Source organism: Mustelus asterias, chromosome 8 (assembly GCF_964213995.1).
Source record: "Mustelus asterias chromosome 8, sMusAst1.hap1.1, whole genome shotgun sequence".
Lineage (NCBI taxonomy): Eukaryota > Metazoa > Chordata > Chondrichthyes > Carcharhiniformes > Triakidae > Mustelus > Mustelus asterias.
This window is the reverse complement of record NC_135808.1, coordinates 122,060,458-122,077,009: the sequence shown is the minus strand read 5'-3', so window position 1 is coordinate 122,077,009 and position 16,552 is coordinate 122,060,458. Positions and strand designations below refer to the sequence as shown.

General features: G+C 43.2%; 1 protein-coding gene across 2 annotated transcripts in view; it reads right to left on the bottom strand.

Moving 5' to 3' along the window:
* The window catches only part of tgfbr3 (transforming growth factor, beta receptor III), a 154,520-nt gene that overhangs the window by 102,306 nt on the left and 35,662 nt on the right, over positions 1 to 16,552 (bottom strand). For both annotated transcript variants that reach the window (XM_078218895.1, XM_078218896.1), the window contains exon 3: positions 10,047 to 10,267. In XM_078218895.1, the coding sequence (XP_078075021.1) occupies positions 10,047 to 10,267 (221 nt within the window). The remainder of the gene's footprint in view (positions 1 to 10,046; positions 10,268 to 16,552) is intronic.

The window sequence follows — 16,552 nt, the reverse complement described above, 5'->3', positions numbered from 1 at the left end:
CGAAACTAAAACCTCTGGGGAGACTAAAACAGGTGAAAACCATATAAAAGGACATAGAGCCATCAAACTTAGATAATGGTGCTGTACAGATAGGATGAAGAAGACATTGGCTAGAGGATACAACATAGCTGCTTGTTAATTTGATATATTTAAAGGGTGTCCATGAGTAAGAAAACCTAGGAGAACCTCCAACTTGAAATACTTACACTGCTATAAAAAAGTACTTCTGCAGTTCCCCAGGGACCTGGTATTTCAGATTGATATTTACACTTCCCAGGTTGCAGACAATAGCCACATCCAACAAGACAAAACCCAACCATGTCAGCCTGACCTTCAATGGCATCACCATTTTTGAGAGCTCCATCTGGTCAAGCTTGGTGACCAGAAGCTTGATGCCGCTCGTAACATCAACACCATGGCTAGAATAACAGCAAGCACTGAATACTCTGACTAATGGTACACCTCTTTAACCATCAAGGCACTCCATAAGAACATAATACAATCATGGCTGATCTTAGGAATCAAATCCATTTTACCACCTACTCCTCATATCTCTTAATTCCCTGAGAGACAAAAAAATCTGCCTACCTCAGCATTAAATATAGCCAGGAGCATCAACAACCCAAAAATTCCCAATCCTTTGAATGAAGAAATTTCTCATCTCAGTTCTAAATTATCCACCCTTATCCTGTGATTGTGTCCCTCAATCTCTCAACATCCACCCTATCAAGCCCCTTCAGAATTTAAATAGCAAAATACAGGCCAGCATTGGGCCATCTGTCACTTGTTCTTAAGTTTCACTACATCTTAGTTGCAATTTCTCCCAGCTCCCACTAACCACTACCCCAGCTGTTCCACCTCCTCTTGTATATAATCACATTTTTCCCTCTCTAGTTCTGAAGAAGGGTCACATGGACTTGAAACATTAACTCTATTTTCTCCCCCTAAGGATGCTGCCAGACCTTTCTCAACTTTCCCTTCAGAATTTTGTTGGTTGCAATGAGATCACCATTCATCCTTCTAAACTCCAGAGAATACAAGCCCAATTTACTCAACTTCTCATCATTGGACAACCTCCTGATTGCAGGGACTAATTTAGTGAACCTTTAGTGAAGCGGACTGCTTCCAATGCAAGCACATCCAGCTTAGCTTTCCATCTAGTTTTGTATCATCAGCAACTTGAGACACATTACTCTCTGTCCTCTCTAAAACATTGGTTTGGCCAACAGAGCATTGCATCCAGTTTTTTCCATGCTTCTTAAGAATATGAGGGTCCTTGAGTGGGTGCAGAGGAGATTTACCAGAATGTTTCCATGGATGGGGGATTTTAGTTACAAGGTTAGATTGAAGAAGCTAGTGTTGTTCTCCTTGCAACAAAGCAGATTGAGGGGAGATTTACCGCCAGCTGGTGGTACAGGAACGATGGGACACAGACTTAAGGTTTTGGGAAAGAGGTGTGGCCAGGGGATCTGAGGAAGGACTTTTTTATGCAGCAAGTGGTAAGAACTTAGAACTCACTGTCCATGAGGTGGAAGCAGAGGCGATCAATGATTTCAAAATGAAATTGGTCGGGCACTTGAAGGATTGAGTGGGGGAATGGAACTGGGTGGACTGCTCCATGGCGACCTGGCACAGACTCAAACGGGCCAAATGACAGCCTTCTGTGCTATAAATAACCAAAGACATCTCTACCTCCCATAAACTCGACCACCAAAAAGGACAAAAGCAGCAATATCCTGAAGGGACCAAGGGGCACACCCCTGGCCTGGCTGCCGATCCTCTTGCACCCCTGTCCCTGTGACTTCCACCCTTTGAAACGTCCCCCCTCCTGCATTACTTACTTGTAAAAGGCTCCGAAAGCTTGTGGCTTTTGCTACCAAATAAACCTGTTGGACTTTAACCTGGTGTTGTTAAACTTCTTACTGTGTTTACTTACTTGTGGCCAGGGTCCCCCTGCGATCCAGGGACTCCGGTGCCTGTCCTTCTGGCAGCATCCACTGCCTTCCCAGTGGCGCTGCTGAGCACAAGAACTGACTTCCATCTCCCCTTCCCTGGGGTCTTAATCCGAGGGGAAAGCCCACCACTGACCTGGCTGCTGCCTAATTGTCTTGTGGTTCAGCGAGCCTTCCAACAAGAGGTAGCATGGATCTGTCGCGGGCTCTGCAGCTGCCGGGGAGGACCCCCAACACCCTCAACAAGTTTGGCACAACAGTCCTAATTCTATACAAAAGTGACAACACAATAGAACCCAATATAAATGCAATCAGAAATATGACAGCAGCGTTAGTTGTGCAATGCTCAGGAATCACTCTCTGATCGATCTGATCACTGAACTTTTTTAAAAATGAGGTTATTGTTTCTTTAAGCATCTAATAGACTTCTTTACAATTTTAAACTAATTTATATTATGTTTGCATAGTGTCACATTTTTAGTGACTTAATTATCCCAAAGTCTATTAATTTTTTCATGTTAGGGAGATTTTAATTACACAAGGCAAAAGCAAACTCTAGATGTTGGGGGTGATTCTCCTGGGAGACTCAAACGGAGGCCGTGTAGCGGGTTTCCCGCCGGGCGCCATGGCCTCTGCGTGTCTCCGGCCACTGGATTTCCGGCGTCGTCAGCTCCATGCCAGAAATCGGCGCAGAGCTAAATAAATTATTCAAATGGCCATTTCCATGGAATTCGCGGGCCCAGGACTGAAGTCTCCGGACCCGCTAGCCTCTCCCCCACACCAGGAATGTTCCCCCCCCACCCCGACTAATGGGGAGCTGGTGGCCCGACCCCGCTGGAGTGGAGGGGGGGCCATGGAGACCCCCAAGAAGTCGGGGGTAAAGAGGGGTGTCCCCTGGTCATTGTCAGCTTGGCAGTGCAAGCCTGGCCCTCTGCACTGCCCAAGGGGCAAAGTGGCAATACCCAGGGGGTACCTTGGCACTGCCCACTGAGGGGGGAGGGGCCAGAGGGAGCAGGGCCTCATGGGGGCAGAGCCTCTGGTGGGGGGGGGAAATCGATGAGGATGGGAGGCCCACTGTCACTCTGCACTTGATGATGACAGAGGGATGGAGGCCAACGATTGAGGACGGCCATTGAGGTGGTGGGGGCGGGAGGGACTGCGCGGGTGGGAGGGGGGGGGGGGGGGGGGGGGGAGAGATTGAGGCAGGCCGGTGGCGGGGGGGGGGGGAGGTTTGAGGCTGGCCTGGACACGTCCGGGAGGCCAGTGATCAGCTGGTGGGGGGGGGGGGGGGGGGGGGGGGGGTGCACAGCCAGCGATGCGTGGTCGCAGGGCTGGCCAGCGATTGGGAGGCTGGCAGTGTGGGCTACTGCGCATGCGCCGATCTTGGCGCTGACAGATCGGCACATGCACTGTGGCCCGCTCAGCGCAATGGTGCCGGCCTCTCCAGCGGGAATAGGCCCACTGATTTTTTGCGAGATTCACACCAGGGCACTCTGTGATGCACAGAGTGTGGGAGATTCGGTTTGAAAATCCCGCTGAAAAAAACAGCAGGATTTACTCCAGTTTTTACACAAATTCAGCACATGTCCCACCCGTCATGTTTTAAATTTCTACATGTTGTGTTTTAAATAACTACAAAGAACTTTAAACTTTTAAACTTTAAATTTCTTTGTAGTAATGAAATCCAAACTGCTAATAACACAGGTTTCAATATCTGCCAGGTACAGAAAAAGCGTATGACTTTCTTGCATCAGTCCCTTTGTAACAACCGTTTTAGATCAGAAAAAATCCAGAGTGTGTGCTACAATTGAGAGTACCTCTGATTTCAGGAGGGAAAACAAGTCTGTAAATCTGTATAGCCCTGAATTCCAAATTCATTGGGTTTTAGACCAAGTTCTGAGGTGGATCTTGGATCAGGTTTAATGTTTAGTTTGTAAAGTACAGTCTGCATTCAGTGGAATTAAACATCCTCTTTGGGTTTAAACAAGGTATTCCACATTTGGTTCGAGTTCTAATCCACTTCAATCACAACAAAATTAGATCCAATATCTTTGTTTATATAGACTATATTAAGTATGCAAATATTACAAAGTATTTGACCGCATTGTCATTCCTCTAACTTGGATACAGTCTGAAACAAAGATATGCTTCAAAATGATACAAACCCTGAATTATATTTTGAATAAAAATATCTTTGGAATATGAGCAGAAGTGGTAGGAGATGCTATTTTTGGGACAGGGTGGAGTGAATTCAACTGGCAAATCAGCATTGCTGGTTGGCATCATTCAATTACTTGCCACAATAACTGAGTTTTTATTGGGTCTTGTGTTCCTATTATCAAGATAAACTTTCCATATTTGGGAATACTGACATTATTTAAACAAATCAATTTCAAATGAACTTCAGCCCTTTTGTAATAATCACAAAGATTTTCTAGATTATCATGTGCAACTTTATGCATTAGGAAAGGGTTCATTGTTTTAAAGTTTATTAATTTCACAAGTAGGCTTGCATTAACACTGCAATGAAGTTACTGTGCGAATCCTCTAGTTGCCACACTCCGGCGCCTGTTCGGGTACACTGAGGGAGAATTTAGCGTGGCCAATGCACCTAATCAGCACATCTTTCGGACTGTGGGGGAAAAACCGGAGCACCCGGAGGAAAACCACTGGGGAGAACGTGCAAACTCAACACAGACAGTGACCCACGCTGGGAATCGAACCCAGATCCCTGATGCTGTGAGACAGCAGCGCTAACCACTGTGCCACCATGCTGCCCTACTACACTGCTGTGAACTAAAACATTTACAGATGAATTTCAACCCATATATCCCATAGCATTGTTCATTTACAAAGATACCTAATTTAAGCTCAGATTTGATCCTGGATTAAGCATGGTGAGCATTATTTTCCAATGGTAAACATGTGGAACAAACAAATCTGCCACCAGCCCATCAATCCCCTCCCCGCAACCGCCCCACTTCTTCCTAATAATTTATGTGCACTTATTGCGCATTAGGTTCCTCTTACCTCCTAAAGGGGTGCTTAAGAAAATAATTTATATCATCAAAACTGCATTCATTTAACAGCATGACGAAGTATACATTTTTAAAAACCATATGTATTGCATAGTGAGGAAAAAGTAGGGGGAGGGGGCGATCTTACCAAAAAAATTCTAAATGCCAAACACGATGAAAACGGGAGAGAATTGCGATATTTTTCTTGGACGAGTTAAAAATCGAATCTTACCTCACTTAGAGGAAAATATGAAGCAAGATATGTTTCCCGCCAGCAGGGTGGGGGGTGGTGCCCAAGTTCACCCCACATGGACGGATCATGGGGACAATCACCCCACAGACTGGCCGATTGCAAAGTGCGCAGTCTTCGCCCGCCCCCCCCAACCCAGTTTCAAAGTGTGCAAAGTCCCCCCGGCCCGCCTCCACCTTAGACTCTGCCCCCTTCAGGCCCTTCCCCTCACAGTAGGCCCCACCCCCCAGGCCCCACCCCCTTGGCACTGCCTGGTGCCCGGTGGTCACTACCAGTGTGTCAGGCTGGCAGTGCCAGGCTGCTCGGTTGGCAGTGCCAGGTGGCTCTCAATGGCCTCTGGTCCTACTGGTGAGGCCATCACGACAGGTCCCCATTAATGGGGACCATACCTGATCTTCGCTGGTGAGAACCTTCGCTGGCGAGGGCTTTCACCTCGAGGCCACAAAGGCAAGCAAGCCTGGACGATTGCGTTCCGGGCTCACTTCCAATATTGAAATTCTACTTGGAATAAGATTACAATATTACAATTAGCCACATGCCCTTTTTGGGCGCGGGTCTGATCTCACCGGATATCTGGTGCCAGTAAGATCGCGAGAAATGAGAAACTGGGCGCGAACCCAATTTTCCAGCTCTCTCGTGATCTTACCAGCTCGACCTGCCCATCAACTGGCAGGACGAGATGGTAAGAACGCCCTCTAGGATTTTAGACATTTAGTACTAAATTGGTCAGCAGGAATGGCAGAAAATATATGGGAAGCAAGGAACCATTTATATCAAAACTCAAGTTATATTGTTCATCATTGCCCAGAGTTGCAGGAACTGCACTTTCAATTCACTGGAGCTCAAGCAAATGATGTTTTTGTATGGTGAATAGGTAAAACGTGTGTGGTGGATAAAGGAATCTAAACCAATTTTTATGTTCTATTGCAAGTACATTTTGTAATCAAGAAACATCCTCCTCACAAGCAACATTTCCAAATCCTGCACCAGCAACTTGAAAAGTGAACTGAATTTGTAAACCGAATGAAACATTACTCCGCGGTTCACTGACATAGTATTAATATGTTTAACTCAGGATTGCAGTCAGTTACTAACCAAGTTACATTCTGTAAATCGAAGCAGCATTTTTATAGTGCTTATATCTGTCTTCAATTTCAGATATTTGTATATATTTTGTATGAAAATGGATACAAGTAGTTTAAAGGTGTCCAAAACAAAGAGCATTTCTGCATACAAGATACAGTTGGTCAAGAAAAAATCTGAAATTAAGTCTAATGTTTTAAGTCAATATAGTTGGCATTTAGAACATAGTTGACATTAAAGATAAGAATTGTAAAACTCTGTTTACCACTCAAGCCTTAAAGCAAAATCTGATTTCTGTACTTTGTTTACAATCCTCAGTTCTGTACAGTTGCCAACATCCAGCCCCACTGTTTCCTGTTCACTCTAAGGGCAGGAACACCAGGCATTGCAAACAATGTTATTACAACGGTGAAACAAAGGAAGCAGACAAGTGACGCCGAGTATCGCAATATGTTACAATGAAGAAGAGAACCATGTTACAAAGTGGCACTGCCCAATCTCAAATACAATAGACATTTTAGATTATAAGCTTTGTTTGGCTGCAAATAGTCAGAAGGACTAAATATATGTCCTGCTAAATTTAGAAGAGAAAACAATTTCAATTATATTTAAGACCGCTTAAAAGAACAAGTATACAAGCAAGTATATGTAGAACTATGAAGCAAGCAGTCATTAATAAATCTAATACAGAATTCAGAAGAAACATTTTTACCCAGAAAGCGGATAAAACATGGAACTTGAAATGAACAGCACAGATAAATTCAAGGCAAAGTTAGAACACTATGGAGCAAAGATTAGAAGGCGTAGAACGGCATGGTGGCACAATGATTAGCACTGTTGCCTCACAGCATCAAGGACCCGGGTTCAATTCGGGCCTTGGGTGACTCTATGGAGTTTGTACGTTCTCCCCGTGTCTGCGTGGATTTCCTCTGGGTGCTCCGGTTTCCTCCCACACCCCAAAGATGTGCAGGTTATGTTCATTGGCAGTGCTAAATTGCCCCTTAGTCTCCCAAAATGTGTGGGTTAGGGGGGTAAATACATGGGGTTACAGGGATAGGGTCTGGGTAAGATGCTCCGTCAGAGGGTCTGTGCAGACTCAATAGGCCGAATGGCCTCATGCTGCAATGTATGGATTCTATGATGTGCTGATGGGATTAGATTAATTAAGATGGGAAGAGGCTTGTGTGGAACATTAACAAAGGCACAGACCAGTTTGGCTAAATATCCTGTTTTTGGGCTGTAAATTCTATGTCTGTACTGTGAATTTGGTTGACATGTATCAAAATCATTTTATTTTCCAACTGTTAACATTGTACCATCTAAAATCTTCAAGACACAAACATTGGGAAATAACCTACATTTAGGGTGCATTACTGAAAATGCTGTTATATCATTGCCAACTTAATGTAACCTATGAAATTACAAAATACTGAAGAAAAATGACACAGGATATAATTTTTATTTTAATACAAAATGATATATTTTTTAATTCATTCATGGGACATGGGCGTCGCTGGCTGGCCAGCATTTAATGCCCATCCCTAGTCGCCCCTGAACTGAGTGGGTTGCTTGCCCATTTCAGAGGGCAGTTGAGTGTCAACCAAATTGTTGTGGCTCTGGAGTCACATGTAGGTCAGACCAGGTAAGGATGATAGATTTCCTTCCTGAAAGGACATTGGTGAACCAGGTGGATTTTTCTAACAATCGACAATGGTTTCATGGTCATCAGTAGATTCTTAATTCCAGATTTTTTTTTTATTGAATTCAAATTCCACCATCTGCCGTGGTGGGATTCGAACCCCAGAACATTAGCTGAGTTTCTGGATTAATAATCTAGCGATAAAACCACTCGGCCATCGCCTGGCCTAATAAATGAAGACGAATGTGGCCAGGCACAAACTTAATATTTGGCCCTTGTTCATCAAATCACATACTTTTAAGTATTTAGTTAAATTACTCTCACTGTGCTCCACTCTTCACAGACTTGTTACAGGAGGGAAAAAGATAGCTAAATCATGAACTGTTGAACTTATCTCAAATCTATATTTCTTCAAATGATCTGTTGAAGTTAAAAATAGTATTTGTTAATGTGAAATGGAAAACCATTTGTGCACAAATGAATGCACAAACATGTATTTTTTTTGTTAAATTGTGACTTGCATTCACCTACTTTTTGCAGACATGTTCTACACAGGACAGAAAAATCACGATAGTGCACTCAAAATTGTATGAAATTTGTCTTGCGTTATAGTTCACATCAACCTACTATTGTACACTCCGCAAAATAATCAGTTCTACTGAAGTCAATGGAACTATTGAGAGTGAAGTATAGCAGGCAACCCAAACATTTTTACCCATTTTGTTCCATTATCCTGGAAACTGAATTTCCACCCCGATTCTCTCCAGCTCTTACTGCATTTCCCTTCTACTCACACAACAAGCTAACTAAAACTATCAAAAGAGATAACACAACCCAGTGAGAAAGCTATTTTTTGATCATGTTTCCATGGAAAATATTTAAAAAGAGAATATACTACCTCAGCTTTCATGATGTTCAGGAAGCAAAGTGATCATTTGCCACTCCAAAAATTTTAAATAGCTAAATATGCATGGGAAAGTCTAACCAACAACAGATGCCATTAGTTAAGCTTTTACAGCACGTTATCACCCATTATTAAAATATCCGTTTCATTTAAATAGTTCCTTTACCATACAGGGTAATTAAACATCCCAGGGCGTTTCATGGGAGTGGTATCAATTAAAATTTGACACAAAAACATATGAGGAAATACTAGGACAAATTACCAAAAGCTTGATTGAGAAGGTAAATTTTAAGGAGCATCTTAAAAGGAGGAAAGAGAGTTAGAGGTACAGCAGCTGAGGGAGGGAATTCAGAGTTTAAAATTAGACATCTGAAGGCATAGCTGCCATTGATAGAGCAATTGAAATTGGGGATGCTCAAGGGACCAGAAATGGAGAAGCATAGAAACCTCAGAAGGTTGTATGGCTGGAGGAGTTTACATAGTTTGAGAGGGATGAAGTTACAGAGGGGGATTTGAAAACAGTGAGTATTTAAGAAATCAGGACACGCTGGACTGGAAGCTTACGTAGTGATGGATTTATTTATTAATCACAAGTGGGCTTACATTAACACTGCAATGGAGTTACTGTGAAAATCCCCTAGTCGCCACACTCGAGCGCCTGTTCGGGTACACTGAGGGAGAATTTAGCATGGTCGATGCATCTAACCAGCACGTCTTTCGGACTTGTGGAAGGAAACCAGAGCACCCGGAAGAAACCCATGCAGACATGAGGAGAACATGCAGACTCTACACAGACATTGACCCAAGCTGGGAATCAGGCTGTGAGACAGCAGTGCTAACTACTGTGCCGCCATGCTGTCCATGATGGGTGATGGTGAATGGGATCTAGCACAAGTAGGGAACAAAATTTTGAATGATCCAGGTTCATGGAGAGTAGAAAGTGGCAGGCTGGCCGGGAGAGCATTGGGATGGTCAAGTCTAGTGGTAACATAGAGAAGGATGAGGATTTCAGCAGCAGTTAAACTGAGGAAGCTTATCTGACATCTAGCACACGCACACTAAAAGTTATGTTACTGGCACATCCTTTATAATACATTTATTACACAAACAGAAACCGGGGCATAAATTGAAACATATTAGAATGAAAAGTATAGATATTTATCACTTTTCCTTCAGTAATTTTGACAATATTATAATTTACCTCATCATGATGGTTAATGTCTACTCTGGTACTTGTTGCTTTGTCGCGGTTGTTGTGGTCTGTTCCAGTACTTTTTAAATTGATAATGTGCACCTCTTGAGGGAGACCTGTTGTTCCTCCACTTGCACAGCCTGATGACACAGTGAAGGTCTCCAGCAAGGTTTTAACTGGGTGGGATTCACCTACGGGTCCAAGTACACAGCCACTTCTCGCTACAGGACCTGCAGATAATGTCAATAAAACAAGTTTACCATCAAAAATAACTCTAATTGTGAGCAGCTAGTTATTCTTGCAACATGCACATGGATGAGGTACAGAGCTGATTGCAAACTCTACCACTTCTTTCCGCACCAGTTTAAAAAGCTGGAATAGCAAACACTTCTTGCTTACATGGCAATACAAAAGAAACCAGTGTTATACTGGCATGATTAGTCCAACAATATTCGAGAATCTACATAGAAGTCAATTATCAAAATATACAATCACATTTAAAATAACTACTATAACTCTGAAGATTCACTAAAGGAGGCAGCAAGATCTCGACCCTAAATACTGCCCTAAATTGTAGGTTACACTTTCACCTCTGGTCCTGGGTCTGAAGCCAAGGTTATCAAGGCAACTTAAGTATATTTTTACCAATAACTGGAAAACGATAAATTATTTGGTAAGTTTCAGTATTAGTTGGCAAGAATTCAAGAAGCGGTGCCGATTTCATACTCTGCTTTTTATCACAAGAACCAATGTCAGTAATGTCACGCTCATTACAGTTAGACATGTTCATTTATAGGTTGCAATAAGTACATTTCGTGGGAGTAATGAGTGAATGAGGAAAGGCAGTTTGATATTGCATACATCATTTGTGACCTGAATGCATTTGATGCAATCACAAGATGAAAGAGGGAGGGAAAATTGCATCCTTCATCATGAATCTAGTTACCTAATTTATAGTAAAGAAAATGACAATATACAATTTACTTCCAGAAGTTAAATTTCTAGGTGCTATTTTGTTGTGGGGAGGGTAAAAGCAGACAGTGGAAGGGACATTTATTTTAATCAATGTCTGTTCATGTATCCTTAACAGACTAAAAAACAGGGAATCTGATTTCGTGTCAGATGTTTAGGTTGTCTTTCTTCACCAAAATATAGTAATAAACAAGTAAATATGCATCTGCATTTACATTTGATTGATAGACAACATGATGGCTTCACAATAGTTACTGTATAAATGCAGCTGAGGAGACAACTCCCAAACAGCATCATATTTTAGAAATTATCGCATACCATCATGCCACTATTAATTCTGAATTAACTGAAAATCAATTAATTGCAGCTTTTCGAAAGAATGAGAGCATTCAGCCTATCCTTTTGGTGCTGTTTCAAGTTTAGGTCAGGGTTACTCTTTGTTTATTTCATCTTTCTCCTAGCAGGCCTCAATCAGTTCAGATCATAAAGCCATAACCCCGATTTCCTATGGATAAACAAAAACAAAAAATGCTGGAAAAATCTCAGCAGATCTGACAGCATCTATGGAGAGAGAATAGAGCCAACGTTTCGAGACAGGATGACCCCATTATGCATATAGCAGAGAATCTGCTCATGGCACCCTCATGTTGCTGTTGGAAGGGAATTTGTGGAAGAGGCTGTGCACCTCTAGCTGTTGTTCTGGCAATTAACTCCTTTAAAAAAAGAGAGACCTAGGTAAATATCTGTTTGGAAATGGGATTGAAAGTCATCAGAATAAGTAAATCAAGTAACATATTAGACGTGGTATGTATCTGCCTTGGGTTCGGAAAGGTAGGTGCCATATAAGGAAGGCACCAAATTAGTAATGGATAGTGGAGCTCCTGGATGGGCATATGGTCTGGAGTTAAGTTCAATTATTTTTGGAGCCTAGGTGAACTGAAACATTTACACAGAACTTTAACTTTCTAAAGGCAATACAAGAGACACAAACACAAGGTACACAGTATGGTCAGAGGAGCGAGTGGAATTTGAATGTGCTGACTTGCTTTTTCTGGATCACTGTTTTCCTATGACATTGTATGCAAGTAATAAATAAATTTGCATGATAAAATATAATTGTACTTTAATTCGTCGCTGTCTTTAACATGGAGGTCAATTCATTATGTTTCCACAAAGAACTGAAAATCACTGCTGATCCACCAGCAATAGTTCTATTAGGCAATATGTCATTTAAGTAAAGGAGGATTCTGAATTTCCTCCATTATTTCTTCTTATAATCCAAATCTATCTTGAATACTATTTTTTCTAAATAAAATAAAGCAAATATTAAATTTCTCTTGCATTATTGTGAGTCAACTAATTCTAATATTCCCACACTACTTAGGAATCTGGCCAAGTGGAAGGGCTATAAAAAAGAACAAAAGATACAAAAGAAAGTAAGTGCAAAAAGTGAATACAAACAAGATTTGTAAGAGATTATACATCAAAGCTAACTGCAAAAGATTGTGGGCCCATTAAAGACAGATGAAGACAAAGCTATAGTTTTAAAAAATTTATTCTTTCACGGTTTGTGGGGATCGCTGGCCACCATTTATTGCCCATGCCCAATTGCCTTTGAGATGGCGAGCCGCCTTCGTAACCACGACAGTACATGTGGAGTCTGTTGTTAGGGAGTTTCAAGATTTTGACTTAGGGACAATGAAGGAATGGCGATACAGTTCCAAGTCAGGAAGATGTGCGGAATTTAAGTAGAACTTGCAGGTAGTGGTGTTGCCATGCATCTGCAGCCCTTGTCCTTCTTGGTGGTAGAGGTAATGGATTTGGAAGGTGCTGTTGAAGAAGCCTTGGTGATTTGCAGCAGAGCATTTTGTAGATGGTACACACTGAGCATCAGTGGTGGAGGGAGTGAATGTTTAGCATGGTGGATGGATACCAATCAAGGGTGCCGAGCTTCCAGAATGTTGTTGGAGCTGCATTCATCCAGTGGAGAGTATGCCATCAAACTTCTGACTTGTGCTTTGAAAATGGTAGATAGGTTTTGGGGAGTCAGGAGGTGAGTTACTTGCCTCAGAATTCCCAGTTTCTGACCTGCTCTTGTAACCACAGGATTTATATGGCTGATCCAATTAAGTTTCTGGGGAAATAGTTAGATTTTCTCTTATTGGAGAGGGTCACTGGCACTTGTGTTACACAAATGATATTTGACTCTGATCAGCCCAAGATCGAATGTTCAGGACTTGCTGCATATGGACATGAAATGTTTCAGTACATGAGGAGATGTGAATGGACTGAACACTGTGCAATCAGCAAGCATCCCCATTTCTGACCTTATGATAGAAGGAAAGTCATTGATAAAGCAGCTGAAGATGTTTGGACCTATGACATTACCTGAGGAGCTCTTTAAGCAATGTCCTGGGACTGAAATGATTGACCTCCAACAACCACAATCATCTTCCTTTGTGCTAGACATAATGCCAAGCAATGGAGAGTTGGAGAGTTTTTCCCCTGATCCCCACTGACTCTAGCTTTGCTCGGACTGCTTGATGCCACACTTGGTCTCCTGTTGTCTTAATGTCAAGGGCAATCACCGTCATCTCATCTCTTTTGCCCCTCTTTGGCCCAAGGCTGTAATGAGGTCAGGAGTTGAGTGGCCCTGGCAGAACCCAAACTGAGCAGCAGTGAGCAGGTCCCTGCTGAGCAAATGCTTTCTAGCACTTCACTTTCCTGATGATCAAGGGTAAACTGATGGAGCCATAATCAGTCTGGTTGGATTGGTCCTGCTTTCTGCGGACAGCAATTCTCCACGTTGCTGGTTGATGTTAAATGTTGAAGCCCTACTAGAATATCTTAGCTGGAGGCATGGAAGGTGGGTCCGACGGCTCTCTGCCCGAGATCAGTGAGGGGGAGGAGGGGGTCCAACGGCTCTCTGCCTGAGATCAGTGAGGGGGAGGAGGGGGTCCGACAGCTCTCTGCCTGAGATCAGTGAGGGAGAGGGGAGGTCCGCTGCCACTCTGCCTGAAATCAGTGAGGGGGAGGAGGGGTCTGCTGTCACTCTGCCGGAGATCAGTGAGGGGGAATTCACTGCCACTCTGCCTGAGATCAGTGAAGGGGATGGGAAGTCCACTGCCACTCTGTCTGAGATCAGTGAGGGGGCGGGGGGGGGCTTCGCTGCCACTCTGCCTGAGATCAGTGAGGGGGCGGGGGGGGGGCTTCGCTGCCACTCTGCCTGAGATCAGTGAGGGGGCGGGAGGGGGGGGGGGGGGTTTGCTGCCACTCTGCCTGAGATCAGTGAGGGGGAGGGGGGGGTCCGCTGCCACTCTGCCTGAGTAAGAGTTTTAACAACACCAGGTTAAAGTCCAACAGGTTTATTTGGTAGCAAATGCAAATTTGGTAGCATGTTTGGTAGCAAATGAGGTCCGCTGTCACTCTGCCTGAGATCAATGAGAGGGAATCTGCTGCCACTCTGCCTGAGATCAGTGAGAGGGAATCCGCTGCCACTCTGCCTGAGATCAGTGAGAGGGAATCCACTGCCACTCTGCCTGAGATCAGTGGGGAAGATTTGGGGCGGAGGGGCCCACAATTGGTCTGGGTGGCAATGGGGGTGGGGGGGTTAAGGGGGTCAGTAATGTTGTGGGGGTGGGGCAATGTCTGTGGGAGGCCAAGGGAAGGCATTATCCGGACCGGGAGGGATGTGGCAGGGGCAGGGGAGCCGCATTCTATCATTTTTTTTCTGTGAATGTGCAGTTGGAAGTGCTGATTGGAACTGCAGGGTTTCGGGCGCGTTGAGCCCCGCCCACAGGCTTGTGCAGCACAATTCGGAATCGCTGATATGTTTTCAGGCAGAGTGCGTATGGGGGCACCTGAGAACGGGTCTAAAAGTCGGATCTGAAACACTCCCAGTTTCAAGTCCGCCGAGCACTTAGAATTAAAATGGTAAATTAGGGCCCTGGGTCTCTGGTTTTTGAAATATAACAATTACAAAAATACATGAAAAGGGCTAATGGAATCTTTGTGTTTATCTCATAATGGATTGGAATTCAAAATAAGGAATTATACTTCATTTGTAGAGAATTAGAGCTATGCAATTTTGCTCATAAAGGATAAGTGGATATCTTCAAACTGCTTCCAAAGCTTAAATTTGTGGATGCTAGGTCAGTTGAAATTTTCAAGTCTAAAATTCATTGATTTTTCTCAAGTAAGGGTACCCTGGGAGGTAAAGGCAGGAAAATGCACTTCAGGTACAGATCAGCCACAAATCGAATAGTGGAATAGACTTAAAGGGGTGAATGGCCTTCTTGCATAGGGTGGCATGGTGGCACAATGGTTCGCACTGCTGCCTCACAGTGCCAGGGACCCGGGTGCAATTCCCGGCTTGGGTGACTTTCTGTGTGGAGTTTGCGCATTCTCCCCGTGTCTGCGTGGGTTTCCTCCGGGTGCTCCAGTTTCCTCCCACAGTCCAAAGATGTGCAGGTTAGGTGGATTTGCCATGCTAAATTGCCCCTTAGTGTCGGGGGACTAGCTAGGGTAAATGCGTGGGGTTTCGGGGATGGGACCTGGGTGGGATTGTGGTCGGTGCAGACTCGATAAGCCAAATGGCCTCCTTTTGCACTGTAGGGATTCTATGATTTCTATGTCATATTGTATTTTAAATCTTATCAGTCCCATTGCATTTTTTTTGGATCCAATAGAGATTAATTTGCCAAATCTTTAGTGTAACAAAAATAATGTCCTTTACAATGAAGCAACTGCATTTACAGCTCAGCACCTTTTGATGTAATCACTCCAACCAGATTTCCTTCTACAGCACGATTGTTTGCAAACATCAATTCTGCTTCTTAAGCAGAAGGTGTTCTACTGTTGGACAGGCCCAGTCCTGCCAACTATTCTCCCCTTGAGATAAAGCACTCTAATGAGTTAGTTCAGCACTGCCCAAACTTGTCCAATAAAGACAAGTTTGAATGTTGGTGAAATTAGGTTTGTAGGGAGCTTATTAATTTATCACCTCAGGTATCGAACCACAACTCTTAAAGTTAAAGAAAATCACCAGGAGCTGTACAATATGACTTTTAGTTGGGATAAGCAAAGCACTGTGGTTTCTGATTATATGAAAAACTGTCTGCAAAAGGTCAATGGAAATTTAATCAAAAAGTATTTAATAAGGTTATAAACTAATGCTATCACAAGAACATGAAGTTCGGATACATGTTAACATGCTTTACAAGGTTGGGTATTTTAAAAATCTTTTTGCATGCAACACAAAGGAAAATAGAATGTTCCAGTGCAAGCAGCTGTAAAGGGCACAATAACCTTGAATTACAATCAGACGAGAATGATGCAGTAAGAACTCTTAATATCAAAAGCAGCAGGTTAACCTGACTTTTTGCACTCAACTAGTGAAAAATTCCCTCAACAGATAAGAGTTCAAAATTTGCTATGGCAACTGTGCATGTTTGCTTCTAAGCAAGTTAATTTACTTCACAATATCAGTCTCGAGAGAAAAATAATAACTTGTATTTCTTAGCATAGTACAAGATAACTAGATC